The sequence below is a fragment of the Melopsittacus undulatus genome, chromosome 9, assembly GCF_012275295.1.
Source record: "Melopsittacus undulatus isolate bMelUnd1 chromosome 9, bMelUnd1.mat.Z, whole genome shotgun sequence".
Lineage (NCBI taxonomy): Eukaryota > Metazoa > Chordata > Aves > Psittaciformes > Psittaculidae > Melopsittacus > Melopsittacus undulatus.
In genome coordinates, this window is record NC_047535.1 from 2,908,056 (window position 1) to 2,934,478 (window position 26,423).

Genomic DNA, 26,423 nt, shown 5'->3' on the forward strand with positions numbered 1-26,423 from the left:
CTTTCCAGAAATAATCTTTATTAAAATACTTTCCAAAGTGGTTGATTGAAATCCCATATTGAATCTCTATCAGTAAGGTCAGATACATATATATATATATATGCTATATGTACAAATATACATGTGATGTGTTACTCTGCAGAGTAACTGCAGCTCCAGGGAGGAGCAGCATGTTTAACCTGACACAGCAAATGAAGCTGAGCGCACAGCCCTTGGTCCTGGCTCAGGCAGAGGCAGAGCCTGGTCTGGTTTGGGATTCACTTCATGCCCTTCACTGGGCACATGTAGAAGCCATGAAATAATTGAAGACATATTTTAAACACGTCAGTCTTTTAAACAAAGGCTTTTTGGAGCTCGTCCTCATCAGTGAAGCATCCATCCTTGCAAAGCCTTTGAAAAGGAATGCTATGCTGTAAAGAGTGGATTAAACCCCAGCTATTTTGGTATGACTTATTTGATGCATGGGAATTGGTTTCGGGACACCTGAGGCCTTCAGTTGACTTAAACAGTATCTGCACCTTGGATTAAAAATACCCCAAAATTCATCTTACTTATTGCTCAGTGACGGCACCCATGAGAGGAGCAAGGTGGGTGCCCCCATGCTTCATTGATGATTGAGTCCCCCTTCCTGGGCTCCCATCGCTGTGCTCTGAGCTGGCTGGAGGTCCCTGGGAACAGCCCTCACCATCCCAGTGGTGCCCATAGCTCTGGCTGCTCCCAGAACTGCCTGGATCCACCCGGAAAGCCAGGCTGGTCCCTGGTGCTGTTGGCAGGACAGGGATGCACACACTGCGGCAGCGCCCAGCCAGAGGGGTCAGGGTGATGCCACGACTGATTTCAGGCTCTCAGCACCCCATCTGCTCACCGGATCACCACCACAGGCTTTGCCCTGCCCACCATCAGTCCATCATGGATAGTCCTGGTCCATCCAGAGCCAGAGGAATAGTCTCTCCCCATCCCCTCCGCAGCAGGGACACCTAAAAGATCTTGAACCCCTTCAGCAGGGTGAGCGTTGGAGCCTTCCTCTTGCTCTGTGCCCGCGATGACTTGACAGTGACCAGCTTGGCCTGTGCCACCGAGGGGATCTCCTTGTAGTTGACGGTGGAGAGGGTGTTGAAGGTGCAGCCGGGCAGGCCGTGCCGGGCAGGCAGCGCCAGCGCCGTGGCCACAGGCAGGCATGGCCGCTCCTCGGTGATGAAGAGCGGCCGCACGGGTAGGTTCCACTGCGCCCGGCGCCGGACCTCACGTACGGCCTCATGGAACACACGCTGCACCCCAGTGAAGTCCTGGCACGCTGACACCTCGTAGTGCAGGCACCCGAACCGGTGCGCCAGGGACAGCCCCTCAGCTGCCGGCACCTGCCTGGAGAGAGCCAGGGCATGGCTGTGGCATCCCGATGGGATGCAACCGGCCCAAAGGGGAGTGAGGGATGCAGGTGGGGAGCAATGGACCCTGCTTCCTGCTGAGCACCGGGCTCAGCTCCTGGGACAAGCAGGGAACATGAGTCCCACATTGTTTTGCCTTTCCCAAAGGTCCCTGAGGAATCATGCAACCTCCCACGCCAGGGATGCGCGCCAGGGATGCGATGGCACTGGGAAGCAGGGAGGAAACAGCTTGTGCTGTGGGGACAAGGAAGCCTCCATGCTGGGAGCACAGGGTGGGTCAGCAGCGAGCGTGACTCAAGGATCCGTGGGACCAACACTCAGCACAGCCACAGAACAGCACAAAAGGCCAGGAAAACACACTGGGAACGTGCAGTGCTGGCAGTGGGACGGGTGAGGACGGGCTCCAGGGAAAGGGCACATCCAGAGGGGAACAAGGAGCTGGAGCAGGCTCAAGCCCTGCCTAGGGATGGTGACTCTGCCCAACAACGGAGCTGAAAAACATCCCTCTGAAAATACCAATGGGCTCAAAATAAATACAGCATCCCCCAGGCAGGAGCCTCGGAGCTGTGGGAGGACGGGCACGTACCAATGGGGGTGGAAATACCCACAATAGAAATCAGATTTGGATATTGCATCCCAGCTGGAAGGATGGGGGAGCTGAATCTGGGAGATCTTCCCACCGGGAAAAGACAGCCTTGCCCCATGCCCAGTACCTGTACTCCTCCATGTCCAGCTTGTTGCCCAGCAGGAGCACAGGACAGCGGCTCTGGCAGCCCTGCGCATGCAGGGCCAGCACCTCCAGGTAGCGCTGGCAGCCCTCGAAGCTCCTCCTGTCATCGATGCTGTACACCACGAGGAAGGCACTAGCCCAGCCCAGGTAGCGCTCGCAATTCCCGGGACCATCCTGGAGGCAGAGGAGCGGCTGAGCCATGGTCCAGCCGCATCCAGCCGGGTCACAGCAGGCACCAGCACTGCCCCCGGGTCTCACCTCGTCAGCCGTGTCCATCACCTTCAGCAGCACAGGCTGTTGGTCCACCAGCTCCTCCGAGGTGTAGGTGTCCTCTGCAAGGAGAAGGGTGGTTGTGAGGATGGGCTGGAGTATCCGGTCTGCCCCAAAGCCAAGCAAAGCCCTGGATCCTTGGGACACCAGGGGAAAATCTCAGCATCTAACACCTCCTACCTTGTTCCTTCCTAAGAGAACATTACTATGGGGGACTGGTGGTGATGCTGCTGGGAAGCCTGGCTGGGAACAGTTATTTCTCCCTGTATGCTGCAAGTGTGGGCTCCCATGGGATAAGGAGAGAGGGAAGGAGCCTGGTGCAGCCGTCACTGCACCCAGGGCTCAGCCCTTATCTAAATGCCACGACACGGTGAGATAAAGGGAGTCTGGGGTTTGACACTGGGGCTGTTCCCCAATAAATCAGGCAAAAGCAGCACCCTTTCCCCTTGGCAGGAGGGCAGAGCCGCTGAGCCATTCCCCTGGGATAAAGATGCTGGTCCTAACGGATGCGTTCCGGAAAGGTTTTGACATGGGAAGATGAAACCACATTCCTAAAACAGATCCGAGGAAGAAAAGATTTATCCTTAAGAGTCACTGAGTTATGAGGAGCGGGAGTCGGTTCCTGGACAAGCTCCATATCTCCCTAACGACCCCAATAAATCATTCCTGGTTCTTCCCCACGCCCTGGAATCCAGCCTAGGAAAATAGGGATTAATTACTCAAACAAGTGGAAAATAAAGCCCAGAACTGCTCATTGCAGAGCGCAGCCCCTGGGGCCACCCGCTCTGCAGCCCCCTTGTCCCAGCCCTTCCCTGCCTGGCACCCCAGGAGCGAGCAGGAGGCTCCCCAAGGACTGCTCAGTCTTTGGGGTGCTGGGACATGTTTGCACAGCGGGTTTGGGGGTCACATCCAGCCCTTCTGTTGTTTTCCATGTCACTTTGGGTGCTGCTTTTCTTTCTCCTTCAGTGCCACATTCGTGGGAACGCAGGGAACGGGAAGGATGCTCCATGGGAGCTCACGGAGGGACAACACCCGCGGAGGAAGCGTCTTACCCAGGTTCGGATCGTATTCACCTATGAACCTCTTGGTTAGAAACTTCACGGTCAGAGCTGCAGGAGGGAATAGAGGCAGGTGAGGCCGGTGTGTCCCCCCCCATGGCACCGGCACCCCAGCACTCCGCTGCCGCCCGCCCGTCCCCGTGGCATCGGGCCGCCTGCCTTACCTGACTTGCCCACCCCGCGGCACCCCAGGATGGCCACGTTGCACTCGCCGAGGGGGCTCTGGGGTGGCCGCTCGCCGCCGGCTCGGGGTTTGCCGAACACCGAGGACATCCTCAATCCTATGGGAGAAAACACATGGGGGGACATGGGGCACCCGCTGCCGTCCCCGGTGGGGACCGGGAAGGGGGGATCCGCTCTCTTCCATCCGCATCCCGGCAGCAGCATCCCCGCTCCCCCCCCCCCCCCAACCCCCTGCCCACCCTTCGCACCCCAGCGAGAAGAGAGGATCGGAGGCTCCCACCTTAAAGCCGTGCACCGGAGGAGCCGTGGGGCTCTCGGGGGGCCGGGGCAGCAGCAGCCCCCGTGCGCCCGGAGCGGATGAATGGGGCGGGCGGAGGCGAGCGCGGCTCCCCCCGCTCGGGCTCCAGCCAAGCTCCTTGTAAGGAATGCTCGGCGCCGATGGGCGCCCGGGACACATCGTGGCTCCGGTCACTTCCCCTCCTGTGCCCTCCGCTTCATCGCCTTCCCTGTGCCCAGCAAGCCAAGCCCGGTCCCACCTCCCTGGCTGAGGCCGGTGCACTCATGACACCTCCCGCAGGCAGAGCCGCAACGGGAGCGATGTTGTCCGTGCATCCCCCTGCCCACACCGCACCTTTGGGTGCACCTCCTGCTGCTGGCAGCGGGGAGGAGGGGGGAGGGAACCCCTTTTCCCACCCTAAAAGTGCAATCCCAAGGGAAAAGGGGAGCATGGGGAGCACTCACCGCTGCCCGCACCGAGCCATCAGCCAGCACCCAGTGGGCTCCGAGCCTGAGGAGGTGGTGGAGGCTGAAGTCAGCGTTGTCATGGTGATCACAGCCATTTGGGATGGGACTCAGCAGCCGGGATGCAGGATACGGCCCCCACGCCGGCCCCAAGGGGGCTGGATCCAGGGCCGGGGGGGTGAAGGCAGCTCCTTGGCCATGCGGGGCTGCTGCTCCATTGGGATTATTGCCCGTTAATGCAGGCAGGATATTTTTAAACCCTCCCAAAATAGTCTGGGAGTGTGGAAGTCCCTGGGAGCCCCGGGATGAGCACCATGGGGATCATTCCCTGTGGGAAGCAGAGCCCTTCTGGGGACCCCAAAACTCCCTTTGGACAGGTCAAGGATGCTTAAAGACAAGTGGAGGTAAATGCAGTGCTTCAAGCTGGGTACCAGTAAGGATCAGTGATGGTAACACAAGCACAAAGCTCTCATCTTCCCCCCTAAACTGAGGTATTTGGGGAACCTGCTGGAGCCAGACCCTGGGCAATGGCTTTGATATCACACAGTGTTCCAGGAGCTCCCGGCTGCTGGAATGAGGGGCTGAGCAGGGAGGAAAGAAGAAACCTTCAGCAGGGCTGAAATGATGCATCAGAGCTAAACACTGGCTACAGGTGGTCATGGGGGCTTGGGGAGCAGCCCCCCCGGTGAGCCCTGCTGCTGGCCCTCCTCAGCATCCCATGGCAGGGGTGGAATGGGGTTTCCAGCCAGGAAAAGCTGGGAATAGCACACAAATGAGTGATGAGCCACAAATAACATCTGTATTCACTGTCAAGGGCTGTGTGGGTCGCAGGGGTTGTCTCTGCCTGCAGCCAGACTGGGTTTGGTGAGGAGGAGTTTCTGTGCTTCATTTTATTCACCATAAGGTCATAGAATCATGGAATGGTTTGGGTTGGAAGGCACCTTAAAGCTCCTCCAGCTCCAACCCCTGCCACGGGCAGGGACCCCTTCCACTGGAGCAGCTGCTCCAAGCCCCTGTGTCCAACCTGGCCTTGAGCACTGCCAGGGATGGGGCAGCCACAGCTTCTCTGGGCACCCTGTGCCAGCGCCTCAGCACCCTCACAGGGAACAGCTTCTGCCCAAGAGCTCAGCTCAGTCTCCCCTCAGGCAGGTTCAAGCCATTCCCCTTGGCCTGTCCCTACAGGCCCTTGTCCAAAGCCCCACTCCTTGGAGCCCCTTTAGGCACTGGAATCTGCTCTAAGGTCTCCCTTTCAGGAGCCTTCTCTTCTCCAGGCTGAACAACCCCAATCCATTCCAGATCTCCAGATAAGCACAGGCTGGTTTATGCCTCCCCTTAGAGCATCCCAAGGAGGATGCCTGAGAGTGGGAAGCTCAAAACCCTGCTCTACCAGCACCATTGGGCATCCTCCATGGGATGAGCCGAGCATCCTGGCCATGTCCTGCGCTGTCCGGTGACACCAGAGCCCTGCTGTGCAGCCGAGCGCAGCGGATGCCAGTGCAAGGCCCCGGTCACGAGCTCAGCTATCTTTAGCTGGAGGTATTTATATTGCAGGGCAGCAGCAAAGGCATCAGAGGAGGCAGGAGGAGGCTGCCCCACCACGGCAGGGCGAGGATGAGCCCGGAGGAGGAAGGCTCGGAGGCAGGGCCCCCGCAGCACGTGCGCATCCGGGTGGAGGAGCAGTCGTTCTGCGTGGAGAAGGCTCTGCTGGTGGAGAGCAGTGAGTACTTCCGAGCCCTGTTCCGCTCGGGCATGAGGGAGAGCACACAGGAGGAGATAGGGCTGGGGGAGCTGAGTGCTGCTGGGTTCTTCACCATGCTGAGGGTGCTGGCGGGGGAGAGGCCTGTGCTCGGCAGTGAGGAGACCTTCCAGGCCGTGAAGTGTGCTGCCTTCCTGCAGGTGAAGCCCTTGGCCAAGTTCTTGATCAACTCCATCAACTCTGACAACTGCATCCTGCTCTTCCAAGCTGCTGCCATATTCGGCCTCTTGGACCTCTTCCGCTGCGCCGCGCTCTACATCAGGGACAGCTACGCTGAGCTGGAGGAGTACCTGGACTGCCTCCCTGCAGACCTGCTGGCCTATGTGGAGTCCCTCTTACCCAGCACCTTCGTGGCAGTGGGAGCCCATACACCCACCTTTGAGTTCTTAGAGGACCTCTCCAGGACCCTCTGCTACCTGGACGAGGAGACCAACACGTGGAGGACCCTCTCCTGCCTGCCGCTGAGCGCCAGCACGTTCCTAGCCGGCATGGCCACCATGGATAATAAGATCTACATTGTGGGTGGTGTGTATGGGGCCAGCAAGCAGGTGGTGGAGAGCAGCTTCTGCTATGATGCTGACACCAACACGTGGAGCGAGTTCCCCGGTCCCCATCAGCTGCGCTATGATGCCAGGCTGGTGGCACACGAGGGCTTCCTCTATGCCATAGGGGGGGAGTACGAGAAGATCTCCCTCAAGTCCGTGGAGAGGTATGACCTGGCCTCCAGCACGTGGACGTTCGTCTCCGACCTGCCGCAGCCCAGCTCAGCAGCGCCCTGTGCCCAAGCCATGGGGCAGATCTTCGTTTGCTTGTGGAAGCCGCTGGACACCACTATCATCTACGAGTACCAGACCCAGCAGGATGCATGGCTCCCCATCACGGAGCTCAAGCGGCAGCAGAGCTACGGGCACTGCATGGTGGCTCACCGGGATAACCTCTATGTGATGCGCAATGGGCCCTCGGATGACTTCCTGCGCTGCGTCATTGACTGCTTCAACCTGACCTCGAGGCAATGGACAGCCCTGCCCGGGCAGTTCATGAACAACAAAGGAGCCCTGTTCACTGCTGTCATCAAGGGTGACACCATCTACACCGTCAACAAGATGCTGACGCTGCTGTACTCCGTGGAAGAGGGGACCTGGAAGTTCAAGCAGGAGCGGGCAGGTTTCCCTCGCAGTGGTTCCCTGCAGACCTTCCTCCTGCGCCTGCCCAGCCGCGACCACAAGATCGCCACATAGCTGAGCCCAGTCCCATACTGGGATGCTCTCCTTGCTCTGGCCTCGGCTCTGCTCCCACTGCTCCTTCTCTGCGGAGCCGGGCTCAGGTCCAGGGATGCTTCCTGATGGACCTCAGGGGTGATGCTAGACCCTACAGAGGGAAAGGGGCTGCAGGCAGCTGCTGCCTGCCCTGCATGGGCTGTGTATGAAGGCCTAGCTCATGAGCCAGCCACGTGCAGGGCTCCAAGGCTTCTGCAGAGGACGGGTACCACAGAGATGCAGACACAGGGTTTATCCTGACCGCATCCTGAAGGTGAGCAGCATCCCACCTCCTCTGCTCCCATGGGAAATCATCCGTTCTAGCCTGGAATTAAAGGGAAGGCCATTAACCCCCCCTGTGCTTGCTGTTATTGCTGGGTTTGGGGTTTTTCTGCCCCCCCTTTCAGAAGGAAACAGCTCCTCACGGGACCCAGGTCAGGCCCTGCTCCTGCCCACTGAGTGCTTTCTCAGCTGCTTCAGAGCCCTCTGTGGGAGCACGGTTCCCACACAGCCCCTGCTCCATGGGGACATCCCCACGGCTGCTCCCGGGCACAGCAGGGTCCTGGGAGGAGGAGGGGAGAGGGGGAAGTGAAGGAAAGGATTTCCTGGGCACCGGTGTTTAATGCACAGAGGGGTTTGGGGGGCACCCAAAGTCCATTACCCACCCATCGGCTCCTGCAGGCTCTTCTGGGGCTTCAGTGCAGACACAGTGGGGTGGTTGGGACGAGTGCTAGTGCTTGTGAACCCAGACACAGTCTTCTGAGGACACAAGAAACCTTGGAAATGCAGAGGATGCTAAAAGGGAAGGAGAGGAGAGAGCACCAGCACTGCATGGCAATGCCAGAGCTCCCATGAGGTACCACTGCCCAGTGCTGATGTCCTCAGCACCAGCTCTGGGGATGGCTGGAGGACCCAGACCCCCCTTCTGCAACCACAGCACTGCTGAGATGGGGACCAGGGCAGCAGCAAGCCCAGACCATGGCTCAGCTGGTTTCCCATCCATGAGGGAGGCTTTGGGCTGCCTGTGCCATCCCAGCAGAGATGGAGCAGTTGGGAATACCAGTGGGATGCATCAATAGCTCTGCTCTGACCCTCACTGAGTTCCCAGCACTTTCAAAGCAGTTCCCTCAGTTGAGAACAAACCCCACAGAACACAACACAAACCAAACCAAACAGAAAAACCTCAGCTCGTGCCCATGTCCGGCCTAAATCCCTCGATGTGCCTTGTCCCTGTTTGCCCTCTGCCCATGCACCAAGGGATGAGACAGCCTCCCACCTCCATGCTGTTTGCTGTGACAGGGCAGGGGTTTACAAAGGTATTGGCCAACAAATGGCTGTAAATGTAGCACCTGCGGAAAGAGCAGGTCCTGGCAGGCACTGTTGATGCTCCAATTTGTTGGATCCATCCATCCAAACCATCACATAGAAAGCAACACAAGGTAATTTTAGGGAGCAAAAAGATACGGTCCTTACCTCTGTAAGCAGGGGATAAAAACGAGCCAGGACCAAGCAAATCCCTAAGGAAAACTGCTTAGCTGCTGCACACTGAGTGGGCACAACTGCAAATGTGCCTCATGTTGCTGGAATTTCGCCCTCAACATCACACATTACTGGCACCATTATCTCCCCCTTTCAGTCCTCATGGTGTTTACTCCACCAAAGACCTCAGTTTGAGGCAAAGTGATGTCTTTAATCACCTTTTGCAAGTTCCTCTTTTAAGGTGACATCATCTTGGCAAGGATGAACATGAGGAAAAGCTGCCTTAGGATGGACTTGCCTTATAAGGACCATATAAAGAATAAAAGCTTGTATAACCCAGGGAAAGTTGGAGGAAACAAAGGGCTGAGAGCTCCAAGAAGAGCCTGGGAGCTCCCCATGAGTATCTCCCTTGGCCATACAAGGTGCCACGTTTTCCTCTTCAATGCCATTAAAGAAGAGCAGGTATAAAGCATCCCTGGGTATGGATGGGTCAAGTCCCCCACAACCTGGATGCCAAACTTCCTTGTTGCATCCAGGCTCGGATGAAGGCAGCCCTGGAGGCCTGTACCCTCCTGCTGGTGTTTGCACCTACCTTGAGGTACAGGGAGAAGGGACACAGTGTTTCAGCTCGAGGGCTGGGAGGTTGTTTGGAAGGATACAATGGAAAAGGGGCACTAATGCAACTACAGGATTTCCCCTGCTAGGCTGTGCCAGGTGGCATTTCCATAGGAGACACAAGAAACCCCTCCAAGCATCTTTACTCGAAGCACTTACATCTAATTCACAGGAAAACAATATACCTTAATGTAAAAACACTGTTCCAGTGCCAAGAGACACATTCCATGAGGTGACCCGAACCTCCCGTTTTCCATCCTTCAGTTGCATGCAAGAAGTCCCCTGGGCATCCAGATTTCCTGATCCTGACATTTGTGTTTAACTTCATTTGGAGCTGCTGTTTAGGGAAGCATCCCTGAATTTTCCTGATTCCTGCAGGGCATGAGGGCAGCTGAGCTGTTCCCAGTCTCTCTGTTCTGATTTTATGGAATTCCCTGAGCACAAACCCTTGTCTAAGCCATTTTTCATCACACTGGATAAACTTCCTGTATTTCTAGAGCAAGGGCAGCCTGGTTTCTTTCTGTATACTTATTGAATTGTATCTGCTTCTCAAGTTCTTGGTTTAACAGGAACTGATGTGATCAGACTGGGTATCGATTACAATATCAAACCACAGCTAAGCTGGATGAGACTCTTGCCAAGCAAGGCCCAATAAATGCCTCTTCAGGAGCCCTGTTTTTATGAGAACTGCATCTGCTGTTGATTTATAGACCCTTTCAAGCATCCACATTGAACTGCAGTTGAAAACACAACACCCATCACCCCCAGAGGAGGAAGAAAACTGCTTTGGGTTTTACAAAACCTAAGCCAAAGGCAGCTTGGATCTTACTGCATCTAATCTGAAGAACTGAGATGATCAAGGTGGGAGATGTGTGGGTGAAGGGATAAACATTCCTGGTAGAAAGCCTTTGCCTTAGTGCAGTGCCCCACACGCTTATGGTGGATGTCCATACACCGGGACTGGACACCAGCCAGTGCTCTGGAGGTCTGTGCCCAGGAGTTGTGGTGCTGGGGTGGGCATGGAGCAGCAGAAGGGTAAACGTGTGCTGAGTCCTTATGTGGTCCAGACTGAGGGGGAGCTGTGGCTGGGATCCAGGGTGCAGGTCACTGGGCTTTCATCACGAGCTCTTCCAATGCCTTCTCCCTCTGATTCCCACAAAGCAGAAGAACTTCTTTGATTTCATTTTGCTGGAAACCCATATCATTGAACTGAGATAACAGATGCAAGAATTCAGCAGCCTGGAGGAAGGAGGAAGAGAACAGAGAGATGTTATCACGAGGTTTAAGGCTGGATTTACCATAGTTACAGCTGAAACAGCACTGGGTGACGAGGCTGCAGCCATGCGACCTGGCTGGGTTGTATTACCAGTGAAGGGCACACTGAGAGCAGGCTGAGGGCACACATACCACTGCTAGTGTTTAAAAACGTGCCTTTACATCAGCTTTTGAAATCAGAAATAGTTGATGAAGTCAGGCTCTGGCTTCACTTATTCCTTACAAAGTTGAATAGGAAGTCCATGCAAGTGTTTGTCTGTGTTACAGAGGCTGGGTAAAGGCTGGAATTCGTTTTTCCTGCTCCCCCCTTGCTCAGGCTGGGCCTCAGCACCACGACATCGGCCGGAGCCATGTCCTCAATAAATAACCCCCTGCTTGACACCAAGCCCCAGGGGCCCTAGAGAGCAGTGACTGTGATCCTATGTGCCATCAGCATCACGTCAGTCACCACCAGCCCATATTTCAAGCAGTTCTACCCCTCCTGGCCCTTTATTACCCCCACGAGGAGACTGATGATGAAGACAAACCCTGGTGTGCGACCATGGTGGTTCTCTTTGGGGGTGAATGCAAAAGGGGAGCAGGGAGAGAGCAAAGCATGGGTGCTGGTTGGCTGTGAGTGAGGGATTCTCTGCTTGGGGGTTGAGTGAGATCATGGTTGCACAGTGGGGTGAGAGGATGGATGGAAAAGAGCAATGAAACGAGTGTCCTGTGTCCTTCCCTGGGGATTCCTTGTGGTGATGCTGCACTGGGGTCTGCTGTGAGCAATGGGTCTGACCTGCCCAGCAGCTGCATGAGGGGCAGTGGAGGTGGAGAGGAGCTTGCAGCCCGCTGGAGAAGTGAGCCTGGAGCACACAGCACAAAGGAATGGGCTGGGCTGCCCTGCTCTCACCTTTTTCTCCGAGTACTGGAACATTTCCATGGCCTCCTCCACCTGCCCTTCCTCGTAGCCCTGCTTCAGCAGCCGGTCACAGGCGCTCAGGTAGCTCAGGAACTGCAGAAGACAACCAGGGTTAATCCAACCTTGCGGACACAGGGACTGCATTCAGGAGCCCACCTTGTAACCCACTCATGGGGAGGACCTGGGTCACCACCATCCTGCCTGGGTGGCCCTGTCAGCAGGACTGCCACTGGGAGAAGACAACATCTCAGTCCATTCCCTCTCCCAGCGTGGAACAGGAGGGAGGATGAGGAGCAAACCAAGCACCTGATCCATTGCAGCTACGAAGCCATGGCCTCAGGCTGCAGGGTGAAGCAGAACCTGTCCCTGTGAGGTGCCTACCCTCAGCCAACCCAGCATCCCTCTGATGCACCAGGGTTCAGGCAGTCAGGGGGTTCACTCCAGGGCCCAAAAGCCACCCCAGGGGAGACCCATGTGTGTCATTACTGAAAGTAAACAGTTATTTTTGGCTTTCCTCGTTGTTCTTGGAGTGCTGACAGCACTATTCCCAGCAGTATCTTTTAAATACCATGGAAATCATTCACTGTCCAAAAACATATGGAACAGACAATAATAAATGAGCTATACGATAGCAGGGGGAATAAAAACATCCCTCGGCTCTCCCTGAAGCCTTGCTGTCTTCATCCAAGGAGAAGCTGATTCATATCTGCCCAGGTCCACCAGCACAGACATCACCCTCCCCAGCACTGCATAGCCAAGGGGAAATATCCAGTAAAAGATCATAAAACATATGAAAAAGCCAACAAAGTCCCTCAGATGCTGAGTGGATCTGGTTTGGCTGAACAGCAGAGACAGGAGTTTAAGAAATGTCAGCCTTAAGGAGCAGTTTTTGAACTCAAAATCAAGATCCTCCCTCCTCGTGGCATTCCTAACCTGGGTCTGCTTTCCTTGTTACCCTAGTAACTACAGATCCAGACCACTGCTGTATTGGATTGCCCTAGTGCAGCGGGGACAGGCACTTGCCATGCTCATGGCAGAGCACAGACAGTCCTGGCAGCCTGTTCAAACCCAGCATGAAACTGGTGCTGTTGTCAGCTCAATGACTTTTATCATTATCTCTCTATCTACCTATCTATCTCTCTATATATATAGATATATCCTCAAGACCAAACAAAACCAGGGTTTTAAATACTATGACCTGCTAACCCCTGGGTCTGGATCTGGCCCCACCACTCACTGGGGAAGAGGAGGAAGCACCACTGCCCTCTCTAAGCTCCTTCTCCCTTGTAGCTCTCAAGGAGGATCCTTAGAACACCCAGGCATTCAGGCACCCCTGGAGAGCATGAAACCTTCAAATGCAATGATGCACTTTTGGTTGAGCTCTTGGCCATAACATCCCAGATGATGAACCTCTGGTGTGTTGGGGCAGCTCCCTAAGCCTTTTAGAGAGGTTCTTCCACCAAGACTGAGAAGGCATTGCCTCTTTCAGGCAGCAGACCTGCCTTCTTCACCAGGGTGGCTCTGCTGGTTTGATACTGCAATGGAACTGAGCAGGTTTTGGCTACCATCTGGTACTACAATCAATCTTCATGGTTGAAGCTGTCATCGTCACACACTGAAACCCTGCCTGACACCAACAAGCAATGAAGCACACCCACAGCTCTTGTTTTTAACTTGAGTTGAAACATCTTCCAGGGAGGTTTAGCACAATTTGGTAGCTGTTACTTGTAAGAGACACACGAAGGGTTCAGCTTTACATTTTATCTTGGCTCTATTGGGCATAAATGGGAAAGAGGGGAACTGATGGTGAAGAAGGTACAGGATATAAGGCAGACCTTGTATTCTGGTGCATTTGTCTCTTCTCCAAGGAAATGGGAGTCCCACTGTTTGTACAGAAGGGAGCAGACTGTGCCTATTTCCATCCTTACTAAGATGCACTGATTCTTCATACCGAAGCCAGCAGCTGCTACAAGCCCCCTTTGCACAGCTCTGCCCATCTCTCTCTGCCTGGATGAAACCTTCATGCATTGAGGAAATAAAGGTTCCCTTCCCACCTCAGCTTGCAGCAACCATTGCCTGAAACACCAGTGAGGGCCTGGTCGAGCTGGGGGGGACTGGGAAGGAGCCAGAAGCAGCAGTGACTCAGCCACAGAGCAGCTTCATGCACCAACCAGATGGGACAGAACTGGCCCACACAGCACAGGCAGATCCCTGGGGAATGGGAAGGAGATGGCACCCGACAGCAGGAGATGGTTGCTTGGTGCTGTGCCTGCTCACACCTCTGCTCCTGCTCCCTGGCATGACAAGCAGGTGGACATCCCTCTTGCTAAGCTGTGACCAAGCTCCTTCTCTCTCTGCAAGAGCTACCTGGATAATTTAGCCCTATTAAAAGCTCCACTGGGATGAGCAGGTCCAGCCCCAAACCTGCCAAGCCAGTGGCATCCCTCAAGACATGGATGCTCCAAGCCCATGTGGACCACTGGACAAACAGAGACCTATGGAATTTGGATGCTGCACAGTGATGTACTCAGATACCAGGGTAGGAAGAGGCTGTATGTTAACTATTGTCAATAAATTCCAGGTTATTATAGAACATTCCTTAAGAAAAGAGCTCCAGGACCCAACCTCGATGCCTGCATTGAGTCCCTGGTTTGCTCCAACACAGGGAACTTGTGTTTTGGAGAGAGCCCAGACAAATCCCAGAGGTATTCCCACAATCCCGCTGACAGGATGAGCCATGGCAATAACCACATGGATCTAACAGCCGGGAAAAAATGATGTGCAACAAGTTTCCATATACGGGGGCAAAAACTGCACTTCAAAAGGACACAGGCTCCATGCAGCCGATGGAGCAGATAACACTGCCTGGCTGCTATCAGCTGCTGAAAAGCTGAGGGCAACTCATTTTATTAGAGCACAAGTGCAAATGTGTGATCTCATGGCAAACCCTGTCAGCTGAGGATAACACCAAAGTGTTATCCAGCCCCAAGCCATACAGACATCCCTTCCTCCATGAAAACCAAGGGTTTCCTTCCCAAAGCTTTCTGCTTCCTGCCAGCTCCACCAACCTGACTTAAGCTTTGCCTTCCAGTCTTCTGGAGGGTGAGGATGGCTTTGTGGGTGGGGTAGCCCAAGGCTATCACGGGCTCGATGAGGTCTCGCTCCTCTTGGCTCAGTGCTGAGAGCAGGTCAGCGGCCGGATCCGGCTGGGATCTGCAGGAGCTGAGGGGCTGTGCAGGTGCGGAGGCAGGGGGGAGGCAGGCATAGGGGCTGAGGGACTGCAAGGGAAAACACAGCACATGGTCTTCTTGCTCCAGCTCATGGAATTACATTAAGGAACCCAGGCTGAAGCAATGCTTCTGAATGGCAGCAGTTACCTTCTTCTCTCCAGAAGAGGAAAATTCCCATACATGGAACAAACCCCCTTGGGCATCAAAGGAGACTGGATTTAATTAAATCCAGGCTCAGCTACAGATACAGATCAGAGCAAACAGCACTTGGGAGGCTTCATGGGAGAAAGCAAGAAAAAGCAACTTCCTTTCCCTGGGAATCCTCCTCATCTCTCCAGCAAAAGCCATGCTTGTCCTTGATGGACAAGGATGAAGCAGTGCTGCCTGCAGACAGGCAATGCAGCCCAGGCAGGAGGATGCTCCAGACACCCATTTATGCCCTTGAAGTTAACCAGATAGATCCAGTCTCTGTTACAAAGCCATCTACACAAATGACCTTGCACATGGATAGGCTTGCTGGGGTTAAGGCTTGAGCATTCAGCATGATGCATGTGGAACCTTATTTGACTTTGTATTATTTAGTGCTCCATGTGAAAATGAAATAAGACACCCTGCCTGCTGGGAAAACCAGGAATGTTTTGGTCAGGACAGAGCAAGTAAATGTGCTCCCAGAAAAATTCCCTTTAAAAGTGGGGAAAAAAACCCCTTTCCTTCACTTCTTATGAAAGCTTATCAGCAATTTCTCATGGATTCAGTGTTCCCAAAGCCCCATTTTGGTTCCATTTTGCTGCCCAAACCCCAGCAAACGGGACCAATTTGATGCCCTCCACCTCCCTCCTGTCTGAGCAACAAGCAAAGAGCACCAGAAGACAACCCCTCACCGGCACTGTGGGTTTATGCCATTTGATGGGGGGCATCGGTGCAGCTGGAGGCGATGGCACCAGGGTCCCCAGCTGGGATGCATCCGGGGCTGGCCTGAACCTGACGCCGCGGCTGGTGTGGGGACGCTGGGGCAGAGGCTGTGGCACAGGGACCCTGCTCTCCACAGCAGCTCTGTTCAGAGGGTGCACCAGAGCAGCCAGCTTCCTCCTGGCTGCTTCCAGCTCGTTCTTCATGTTGTTAAAGATCACCATGGATCTCTTCTGCTGGTTCAGGACCGGGCTGGCTGTGCTGCGGATGCTGCTGTCCGGTGAGGGCTCCAGCAAGCCGGGTGATGTCTTTGGTCTGGTCTGGTAAAACCCATGATGTGGAGCCCCTGTTTTCCCAGCGTTTCTCCTCCTGGAATTCTTATCATCCTTGTCGCTCTCTTCCCATGAGGTTGAGGAGTACTCATCATCCTCCGAGTACCCATCCTCCTCCGAGCACCAGGTCTCACTCTCAGTGTCGGACAAGGCACCTCTGCCCTTGGCAGGCCCATGGCTGCTGTCAGCAGCGCTCAGGCTGATGCTGCGCCGCACGGGCCCGTCCCGTGCTCTCCCCCCATAGCGGTCAGCAGGGTCCACCAGCAGCAGCCAGCATGGGGGAGCCGTGGGGATGACTTCAGAGGTGACCCGATGGCAGGAGGTTTGCTGCTGAGAGGCCACCTCAACCCAGTAAAGCACTTTCCTTTCCAGTGAGAAGCTGTACTGTGGGAGAGCAAGAAGAGGCTGGTGAGGGCATCGGGAAGCAGAGCAGGCTTACACAGCAACCCCTGCACGTCACCAGGGAACCTTCAGGGCTGCATCCTTCCCATACTGGCTCCCTGAGCACCAGGGCTGGCTGTGGGCACTGGGACTGTAGGTTTGGGCAGCACCAGCTTCATTGCTATGGGGAATCCCCATATTTATACTTGAGAAGAGTCTGGCTACAAGGTTATTACTATTTTGAGCTGTACCTAGAAGTGATTTCATAAACCAAGTGGTTCAGGCTTGGAGGTGGTTTTGTGTCATTCATCTACTGTGGAAGGGGAGAGGGTGCAGACAGGAGATGTGAGCATCCTGATTTCAGACAGCTGCAAGGCTAAGACAGTGGCAGAGCTCGTGTGTGTACCTCACCCATGGCACCTGGCAGAGCCGCATCAACCACAGGGGCTCAGGAGCCAACAAGGTGGGAGCTGCCACCTTGGGCAGAGGCAGGATAAGCCATGGCAGTCTCCAATGGCGCCAGGGGCTGGGCTGGTCCCCAGGCAGAGCTGTCATTTCCACATAGTCCAGCTTAAAATATGTATTTGAGACTGAAATCAGAGGGTTTTCCTGGGACAAACAAGCCTGGCCTCTCCCAGAGCTCTCCAAACAAGGTCTCCTCCAGACGGGCAGGCAAGCACATTCACAGCCCAGGAATGCTGGTTTTACTGCTCCCTGCCACTTGTTAGCTGTGGATCCAAACCAGCCTCCCCAAGGAAAACACCACCACGTGCTTCCAGAAGGTGATCCCAGGTCATCAGTGTGATCACACCAGCACCAACCAGGCAAAAACCTGGGGCTGGAGGTTTCCCAGGATAAGATGGAATGGTGGATGGTCTGTGGGGATGCAGATCATCACCTGCCTTTACACAGGTGGCAAAGTGTGTGCATTGAAATTCCCTTTGGAAAAATTGATTAAAATGAACAACATGGTGGCTCTTCATGTTAAACACATCCTGTGGATTTGGGATGTGTCATTTTGGGGGGAGGGATGAGCAAGGCTGAGCTAGGGAAAAGCCAGATATGAGGTTTACCACTGGTTCACCCATCACCAGGGGTGAGCAGAGGCTGTTTGGGATCACTCAGATCACCGTCCCACATAAAGTGCACTGATTCCATCTATGGGTGACACTAATTCAGGCTAAACACTCACAATATTGTTACAGCAGCAGGTGGGGATTCAAAAGCAGTTTAGGACTCAGCAATGTGGAAGATCACAAAGTGCCACAGGATAGGTCTAGTGGAAGGTGTCCCTGCCTGTAGGACGGGGCTGGAACTAGATGAGCATTCAGGTCCCTTCCAACCCAAACCATTCCCTGATTCTATGCTGCAGCTCAGGTAGTGTTGCTTGCTTGTATCTGTTATATTCATTAATAAATACTCAATACACATTATTAATAAATGGGATCCTTCTGCTTGGATGTGATTAAGAAAAAACAACCACAAAACAACCCCTTCCTCACTCCCACCCAGTACAAATGATCTTCACCTCCTCCCACTCCTGCTGCAAAGCAGGAGATCAGTTAGGAGAGGATTCCCTCCTTTCACAAGGAAAGGAAACCACCACTGACACCCTTTGAGCATCCCTCCAGGAGCAGATGTGGGCACAGAGGCAAGCAGAGGCCACTCACCATGGTGCTCATGAGGATGTCGGTGCAGTCGGGGACCTCGATGGTTGGAGCAGTGATTAAAGTGACTTCTCCCCCTGAGTCCCCATCAAGGCTCCAGGGCTTGCTGAAGGGAACTTCATCCAGGTAGCTCATCCCTGCTGCCTGGTTACTGTCTGCTGGAGGAAGGGATGAAACACAACTGTAAAAGGCACAACTACCACCTAAGTTGGGTGGAAGGAGAAAGGGATGAGCTGTGTCAAGTGACAATGATGAAAGGAAAACAGCCCTTAAAGATGCTGCCACCTGAGTAAAAACCATGGTGTGCAATGCCTTCAGTTACTGATACTGGGAAGATGTGTCTGAACTAACCTTTGCTATTCTGAGCTTGAGCCAGCAGGACCTGACCAATTTTCAGCTTCCTTTGGAAGAGATCCTTAGTGTTTTCTGCCACTGCTTTCCATCCCTCCTCCTGCCTCTCCCTCCACTGCCCATCTCATGGTGCCTTTCCCAAGCTGGGGACAGACCTAGCACTCTTCCCAGTTCCAGAAGCAGAAACCACAGCCAAGGAGGATGTAAGGACACCCCACAGGTCTCCTCTCTCTGTGTGACCCAAGCACATCCTTGCTTGTGGAGCTCATGCACATGGCCATGTGCTGCTAAGCTGTCACACAGATCAGCACAGGGAGCTGAGGTGAGGGCATCCCCAGCAGTGCCACAGCAGCTTACTTTGAGCCAGGCCATGGGGCTGGGACACAGGCAAGCTCCAGGGTCAGAGGGGTATCAAACAAGCCATTGTAAAGCCCAGTTAGCTTTTAAGAACCATCTATTCATTGTAAGTGTGGTGAACTTTTTAGATCACCAAAGAGAAACATTTCTGATCAGCTGGAAGTGGTGGCACAGAAAATATTACTGTAGGAAGTCATTAGCTCTGTATAAATGTCTCAATTTAGTACAAACCCATTAGTTGCTGAGTGAAACTTCGAGCCCCCAGCTTCCCAGCAATGACAGCATGCAAAATGATTTCCTTCAGGTACTGGCAAGAGCTGCTCAGCCCTCCACTGAGTCCTGGTACCTGCTGCCTGTGCCCATGCAATGCAAAGTCTCAGCAGTCATCCCCAAGACACACACTCAGTACTTGGTGTGATAGCTCTAAGTGCTTTCACCAATTGTTTTCTTACCTCTAACAAGAAATGGCTTCTATGACAAGGAGGATAGAAAAGAAAAGAAGGAGATGAATGTATGAAAGGGAGAAAAAGCCACCTGTTCACTGCAAAAACAAAGGTCTGTCATGGGAAATGGCATTCAGGGTAGTTTCTTATGCTAGCAAAGGACTAACAAATGGCTTCCAGACCACAAACAGCAACACACAAAATCGCTCTCAGTTGCTCTTACCACAGTTACAAGAGTTGGCACTCGCCTGCTTATGCCAGGAACCTTTAATACCCAGGGCTGTGTGCAGACAGAGCCCCCCTTAACACGCTTTGTGGCTCCCACACACGTGCTGCTGCTCACATGCAACACAGGCAACGTGCTGGGAGCCTACTCCGAGCCAGGCCATCTGCTCCCCAGCCTAAGAGGGCTCAGGGTAAGTTACAATCCACGTCAGCACTGACAAAGACAATGATGAAAACCTCTGTAAGCAAAGCCCCTGTCCCCCAGCTTGCTCCAGCTCCTCTGCATGGCTGTGCAGCCCCTGCCTGCAAGAGGAACAGATCCTCCTTGCAGTTCATACTGTGAATCAGCTACTCCTAAAACTTGTGTGGTACAAAGGTGTGAAGGAAAGGGAGTATCCCATTCTCCATCACCTAAAATGGCTTTACTTAGGTTTAAATGTCACTTTAAGGGATGGAGATGGGTAGTGAATGTGTCTGAAGCCATGATAGAGAGGTTATGGTACCACATCTCACTGTATTTCACTGCATAAATACTGTGCCTTAGGAAAAGCTCCTAGAAGCGTTAATTCCCCAAACCACTATATATCAAAACCAGAAGAACACTAAGGTGTGGAGTGATGACAATGAACACAGCACTAGATAAAAGCAAAAGAGGGTCAGTCACAAACACCAACTTACAGCAGAAAGCAGCTCCTGCAGAGGCTCTGACCTCAGGCACTCCACGCTCACCTTCACGTCAAAGACAGGCTGGCAAACAAACATGAAGAGTCTCAGAAACTCAAGAGCCAACCCCTCTATTTTTCTGTGCTGTAATAGTTTCTAAAACATGAAAATAATTAGATTATGAACAGATCTGAATCATACAACTGAATACACGAGGGGGTTTTAAGAATACCCTGTCTGCATGGGTTTTATGAGTTAAGATTTCCAACATTCCTCTTCCATCTGTGGTTTCAACATCTTCCTCACTGAAAATATGAAACATTTGAATGCAGACGTCATTAGGCAAGAGCAAATACGTAGAACAAACCACAGGAAGCTTGTGTTACATCTAAACACACACCATCCACTGGTGTTTCCAAGTCTTGTTTGTATCAGCAATAGAAAGTTATCTTACCTCTAGCTGAAGTCATGGAGCTCTGCTTGCAGGCAGAACAGGGCTGCTCCTCTACTGCTGGCTTATCTGCTGCTCAGTTCCCTAAATCTTGCAGTGTCAGGCAAGCATCTGACGGTGGCAGTTTTAAGATTATCATAGCTTAAGGGGTTAGCCCCATCAGACACGCTGCTGGGATAAGGAGCCTAACTGTTTAAGCAGAGCATCATCCAGGCACTGAGCTTCCTGAACTGAAGGAGCTGTTTCTGCAGCTGTTTTCATATTACTTGCACTGCTGCTTTTCCATCAGGTGAGACTGCCCAGGATCTGACCCAGCCATAGGTTTAGGATTAACGAGATGCTGGAGGTGACATTAGCGATTTGAGGATGGACAGGCAAATCAGAACCTTTACCACCTGAGGACCTGTCAGCTGGATGTTGTAGTGCTGTAGGTAGGTGACACACATGAGAGCATGAACTGCAGACTTCTGCACCCAGATTAATTCTAATTCTATAAAAACCAAACAGTTTGTGCGCTTCTGTACCAACAGAAATCAATGCAAAGCTTCAGCCAAAAAACTATTAATATCATACATAAGGCCCAAGTGTTGAATTTAAGTAACTGCATGTTGCCTCCTCCATGAATTAGACAATGTTGTGATGCAAAGGGGTAAGGGAGAGATTACATCTATGCCTACATATTAAAGCTAAGCAAGAATGACAACTGCAGCTCCGGAAAGATGCCACAACAACTTGCATAGACCAGCAAAGCCCCAAACCCATAGAGGCTGCAAATTGTCCAGGATATGGAAGGCTTTGGAATCAGATGCTTCTATCACCTTGTAGGAGGGAGAAGTTCCTTTACACAAACTATTTGCCAGCAAATCTCTCCACACTGGAACCATACTTGATGCTGAGTACTAAATCAGATCTTTCCTCTATTTATTCTGTACAAAACCCAACTTACAAAACAGAGCTGCACTTTTAAATCAAATATTATACACATGAGCTGTCCCTATACAAAAATAGCTGTATAGGCAAAAGCAATTACTGCGAGCTAGATTCCAGATTTCACTGTTTGTTTTCCAGGAGGCTTGTTCACTGAATCCATCTATATTCACATGGCTCTCTGACCTATTTCACCACGACCAGGAATTCTTTCCATGTTGCGGTACCAGTTTTAGTCCACAAAAGCAAAATGTCAACAACTGCTTTAATCAACCTTCAAAAGCCCTGTCTTGTTTGTACTTCACCATTTGTTTAAGCTTGTAATGGGTTGGTTTCTACACACAAAATACAGGAACTGTTTTGACAGTGAAGTTTGATAGGCTTTATTTAAGAAGAAAAACATGTTTTCTAATGATTTCTTTTTTCCCCTGAAGTCTTTATTTCTGGAGATTCCATCATCTGGACTTAGGCTTGTAAAGATAAAAGCCACTAAAAATAGGATGTTAATACTGGCACAAATACTCCTGTCAGCAATGTTTCTTTATTGAGATTTGTTAGCAAAAACTGGCAGCAGGACTGTAATTCCACACCACAAGAGGCCCAGCAGCGTTGGCCTTGCTCAGGTATTTCCCTGCAGAGTCAGGTGGCAAACCCAGTTCCTATTCTTCAAGACATTCCAGAAGCCAGCTACTGAAGCAGAGGGTGAGACATGTCCTCTTCAGACCCTCTCATCCCTGCACAGGCCATGACAATGAAACATTCCTCCAATATCACCTATTACTGAGTCATCGAACAGCGGTGGCCCAAGTGTCATCTGTGGGGAGACTTGGAAGAACCCATCCTGGAGGGATGCTGCTTCCTTCAGGATGATCAGCTGGCACCAAGTACTGATCCCATTCATGCCTATAACAGAGAGAGCACTGGATCAGAGGAGAGCAGGCAGGAGGTTGGCAATAAGGTTTATCATACATCCACACAGGTATCTTTCCATATGGATCAATACATGGAACACTATAAACTGTTCCATGACAGGGAAGCCTGCCACGTGAGGAAAGGCTGAGAGCTGGGTTTGTTCAGCCTAGAGAAAAGAAGGCTCAGGGGAGACCTTATCCCCATGTTCCAGTATTTAAAGGGTGGCTACAAAGAGGATGGAGACTCCCTTTTCACAAGGAGTCACATGGAAAAGACATGGGATAATGGGCACAAGTTACTCCTGGGGAGATTCCAACTGGACACAAGAAAATATTTCCCCATGAGAACAGCCAGCCTTTGGAATAATCTCCCCAGGGAAGTGGTGGACTCCCCAGTGTTGGACACTTAAGATTCGGCTGGAGAGGCTGCTGAGACATCCAGTCCAGGTCATGCTTTGCCTAAAGAAGTAGGACCAGATGATCCTTGAGTCCCTTCCAACCTGGAGGGATGGGCCCATGAATTTTACAATCTTAACAAACAATACTTGTCACCCTTTATAATAAAACAGAGTCTGTTTGGTTTTACCTGATCTGGATTAGAGCTGCTACAGAATGCTCAGCTTGTAAGTAATAGTCCCGGAAAGGCTGCAGTAGATGGGCTAGAGGAAATTCATCTGTTAAAACACAAACACAGGAATTGTTCAATAAACCAGAAAGACTGATTCTAGTAAGTCTTGGAAGCCCCAGATTTGCCAGCTCATTTGCTACTCCCCAGCTCCAACTTGAAATGAAATCCCTGTGTAATCTGTTAAGGACTAGCTACATGTTTTGCATGTCTCCTCATCAGAGCTGTCAGAGGCAAGTCAAGACCAGCAGTACTTTTCCTGTCTCCATCTTCTAAACAAGGGGAACATATGGACACTGAATCGTTACAGATTACTCGAGTCGCACTTTACCAAATCACCAGACTGAAGCATCTGTTGGGTGCTGGAAGTCTTCAATCTCTTGTGTTTAGTCTCACTTTAGCTTCATTTACAACCTCTTCTTGCAAAGCATTATGAAATTGTCTTGAGATACACCACAGCCTACACTGAGGCACACCACATGTGTTAACAGCACACTGTGTTTATCCCATCCTTTCCTCAGACCATATTTTACTCCAGTGGATGATTTCTTTCTTTCTTTCTTATCTTTGTGCCTGCATTTTAAACCCAGTGTCTATGGGGTGGGGGTGTGGTGGGAAAAAACCCATGTCAAGTATTGCATATGCAGAAATTACCTGGATCCCCAAACAGCTTGGAATCCATTTCCAGTTTCTGCTGTAGCAGTTTTTCTCTTTCCTTCTTCTGTTTCTTTTCCATCTCTCTCTTCCTTTCCTCCTCCTGTTCTCCCTCCAGCATAACTCTTAACGCTCTCTCCTCAGCTTCATACAGCTCTGTGCGGTTCTTGAGCAACGTTTTCAGGCTCTCCACCTGAGTTTCAAAGGCTTCATCTGCTGAGGGGGGTGGACAAACACCTGAACAGAAAGAATTCATTTTGAACTTCCGTATTCAGAAGGGGCTCTGTTATCAGATTTGAGAGGGGAGCTGGAACATGAGCCCAACCTTTCTAACAAACATCTTAGTGGCGTAATTCTTTTACTAGGAAAGAGCTTGGAAACACAGGAACACAACCACTGAATTCACAGAATCATAGAATAGTTAGGGTTGGAAAGGACCTTAAGATCATCCAGTTCCAATCCCACTGCCATGGACAGGGACACCTCACACTAAACCATGGCACCCAAGGCTCTGTCCAACTTGGCCTTGAACACTGCCAGGGATGGAGCATTCACAACTTCCTTGGGCAACCCATTCCAGTGCTTCACCACCCTTACAGTAAAGAACTTCTTCTTTATATATAAACTTCCCATTTCAGTTTCAGCAGTTTACAACTATTCTTGCATAACAACGTAACTAAAATCACTAATGAACAGCTTATTCAAGCTGCACCTTGCCAGTCAGCTTATGCCCTGTGTGTGCAATTAGAAGTTTGGTAAAACCCTCATCATTCACCTTTCCTGGCAGCAGCCTCTTTCCTCAGTTTCCGAAGCTTCTCCAATGCACGCAGGATATCCACCATCCTCTTGGTGTCTGCCTGTTTCTTCCGTACTTCAGACAAGACACTGTCTGCAGCAGCCTTAAGTTCTCGTTCCTGTGAAAGAGAAAACCCCAGACCTGATGTGTGATATATCCCACACAGACAAGAATGAAATGGTACCTTCAAACAGATCACTGGGTATACCAGTAACTTCCCAGTGACTTTGCAGCCATAGCAAGTGGAACAAGTGAAATCACCCATCTAACATTGCCTTTTGATGAAAACAGCTGGACCATGACAGATTTCAAGAAACAATGAAAGAATACTGAGCAACTCCTAAACGGCTACTGAATTCACAAAGCCAGATAACCAGCCTTTCACCACACAAAGTTAGGGACAACATTAACCATAGACATAAACCATTCTCGTTCTACAGCTCAGCAATTGAGCACCATTAATGTGCCACAGACCGAACACAAAACCTTTCCCGAGAGCTGGTCTGTGCCACCCCAGCAGCAGACCCAGCACCAGCTGAAGGGTAGCCCTTTGGCCACCAGTCAACACAAAGGTGCCAACAGCACTTCCCAGCAAGCCTAATGTGGGGGGTTTTAATGCTTTGGGGCTGTTTTACTCCCTGGTAATAGTGAAAAGCTTGCAAACAAGCTTTACGGGACAAAGCCAGCAGGCAAGGATTATGGTTACTGCGACGGCACTGACCGCCATCAACTGTGTGTGAGCAATGGGGGCAGGCTTGGGACCAGAAAGACTTTCCCACCCAACCAAGAGTTCAGAATCCAGTGAAATTTCAACTGTGAAGTCCTAGGACAAGAGTGTGGCAAAGCCCAAGGCTTTCAATGAAGAAACAGGCCTTGGAAACAGCACATCTCCAGTCTGCTGGCCCCATGAAGCATCCAGCTGCCGGCCTCCCCTAGCTCCACCACGTTGCCGGAGCCCAGAGGAACCCGCAGCAGTCCCGGTAAGGCCACAGTGCAGCTGGGGGAGCAGGATGAGCCCGCTCGGAGCCGTACCCGGTTCTTCTCCTCCACCTCCTGGATGCACTTGGCTCTCCACTGGTCGATCTTGGCCTCCCGCTCGGCGGCCCGGGCCTTCTCCTCCTCCTTGGCCGCCCTGGCCTCCTGCTTCCTCCGCTGCAGCCGCTGCCTCCTCTTCCTCGCCCTCTCCGCCTTCCTCCGCAGCGCCTCCCGGTAGCCGGGCTCCCTCAGGGGCCTCACCACCTCCCGCAGCTCCTTCCGCGCCGCCTCCGCCTCCTCCCGCACCCGATCCCAGCCGGCCTCGTCGGCCTCGGCCTCCCGCTGCCGCAGGGCCCGGCACAGCGAGACCAACCGGGCCACCCGGCCCAGCGCCGCCACCGCCAGCTCCCGAGCGCTGCTGGGGCTGGCGGCCGCGGGCGGCGGCGGCGGAGGGGGAGCGGCCTGGCGGCGGCCGAGGAACTGCGACAGCCACAGCTCGTCCTGCTGCCGCTGCGCAGCCTCCTCCTCACACACCGTCCGCGGAGGGAACGGCACCGCCGCCGCCGGGAAGAACTGCCCCGGGGCCGGGGGGAAGCGCGGCCTCGGTTCGCCCTCCGGCCCGGCAGGCAGCGGTGGCAGCAGGAACGGCCCCGGTCTGGCGGCCGGGCCGGGGAACGGCCCCACCGGCGGAGGGAAGGCCCGGAACGGCGGAGGGAAGCGGCCGCCGAACGGAGGCGGCTGCGCCATGCTGCCGGCGCGACCTGCTGCAGCCGCACTGCGGCGCCGCCTGGCGGACGGGAGGACCCGTCCCTCCGCGTCCCCACCCTCCGCAGCCTTTTCCTCGTCTATAAATACCTTAAAACCCCGAAATACCCTTAAT

At 52.8% G+C, this 26,423-nt stretch overlaps 4 protein-coding genes across 4 annotated transcripts; 1 reads left to right on the top strand and 3 right to left on the bottom strand.

Annotated features, from left to right (window-relative positions):
• Positions 1–46: 46 nt before the first annotated feature.
• RASL12 (RAS like family 12) lies at positions 47–4,493 on the bottom strand. Its single transcript, XM_005148787.3, has 6 exons — positions 4,368–4,493; positions 3,608–3,724; positions 3,438–3,494; positions 2,374–2,447; positions 2,099–2,289; positions 47–1,362 (listed from the first exon to the last, which is right to left on the bottom strand). The coding sequence occupies exons 2-6, from the start codon at positions 3,714–3,716 to the stop codon at positions 978–980; spliced, it is 816 nt and encodes a 271-aa protein (XP_005148844.3). The 5' UTR covers positions 3,717–3,724; positions 4,368–4,493; the 3' UTR covers positions 47–977.
• Positions 4,494–5,963: 1,470 nt separating this feature from the next.
• Positions 5,964–7,361, top strand: KBTBD13 (kelch repeat and BTB domain containing 13). The gene has a single exon (XM_034066389.1). The coding sequence runs from the start codon at positions 5,979–5,981 to the stop codon at positions 7,359–7,361; it is 1,383 nt and encodes a 460-aa protein (XP_033922280.1). The 5' UTR covers positions 5,964–5,978.
• A 2,323-nt stretch (positions 7,362–9,684) lies between these two features.
• UBAP1L (ubiquitin associated protein 1 like) lies at positions 9,685–20,314 on the bottom strand. Its single transcript, XM_034066300.1, has 6 exons — positions 20,220–20,314; positions 18,169–18,323; positions 15,758–16,501; positions 14,715–14,924; positions 11,638–11,739; positions 9,685–10,712 (listed from the first exon to the last, which is right to left on the bottom strand). The coding sequence occupies exons 2-6, from the start codon at positions 18,298–18,300 to the stop codon at positions 10,578–10,580; spliced, it is 1,323 nt and encodes a 440-aa protein (XP_033922191.1). The 5' UTR covers positions 18,301–18,323; positions 20,220–20,314; the 3' UTR covers positions 9,685–10,577.
• Positions 20,315–21,942: 1,628 nt separating this feature from the next.
• Positions 21,943–26,290, bottom strand: PDCD7 (programmed cell death 7). Its single transcript, XM_034066559.1, has 5 exons — positions 25,601–26,290; positions 24,548–24,686; positions 23,773–24,009; positions 23,080–23,167; positions 21,943–22,485 (listed from the first exon to the last, which is right to left on the bottom strand). The coding sequence occupies exons 1-5, from the start codon at positions 26,288–26,290 to the stop codon at positions 22,368–22,370; spliced, it is 1,272 nt and encodes a 423-aa protein (XP_033922450.1). The 3' UTR covers positions 21,943–22,367.
• Positions 26,291–26,423: the final 133 nt, after the last annotated feature.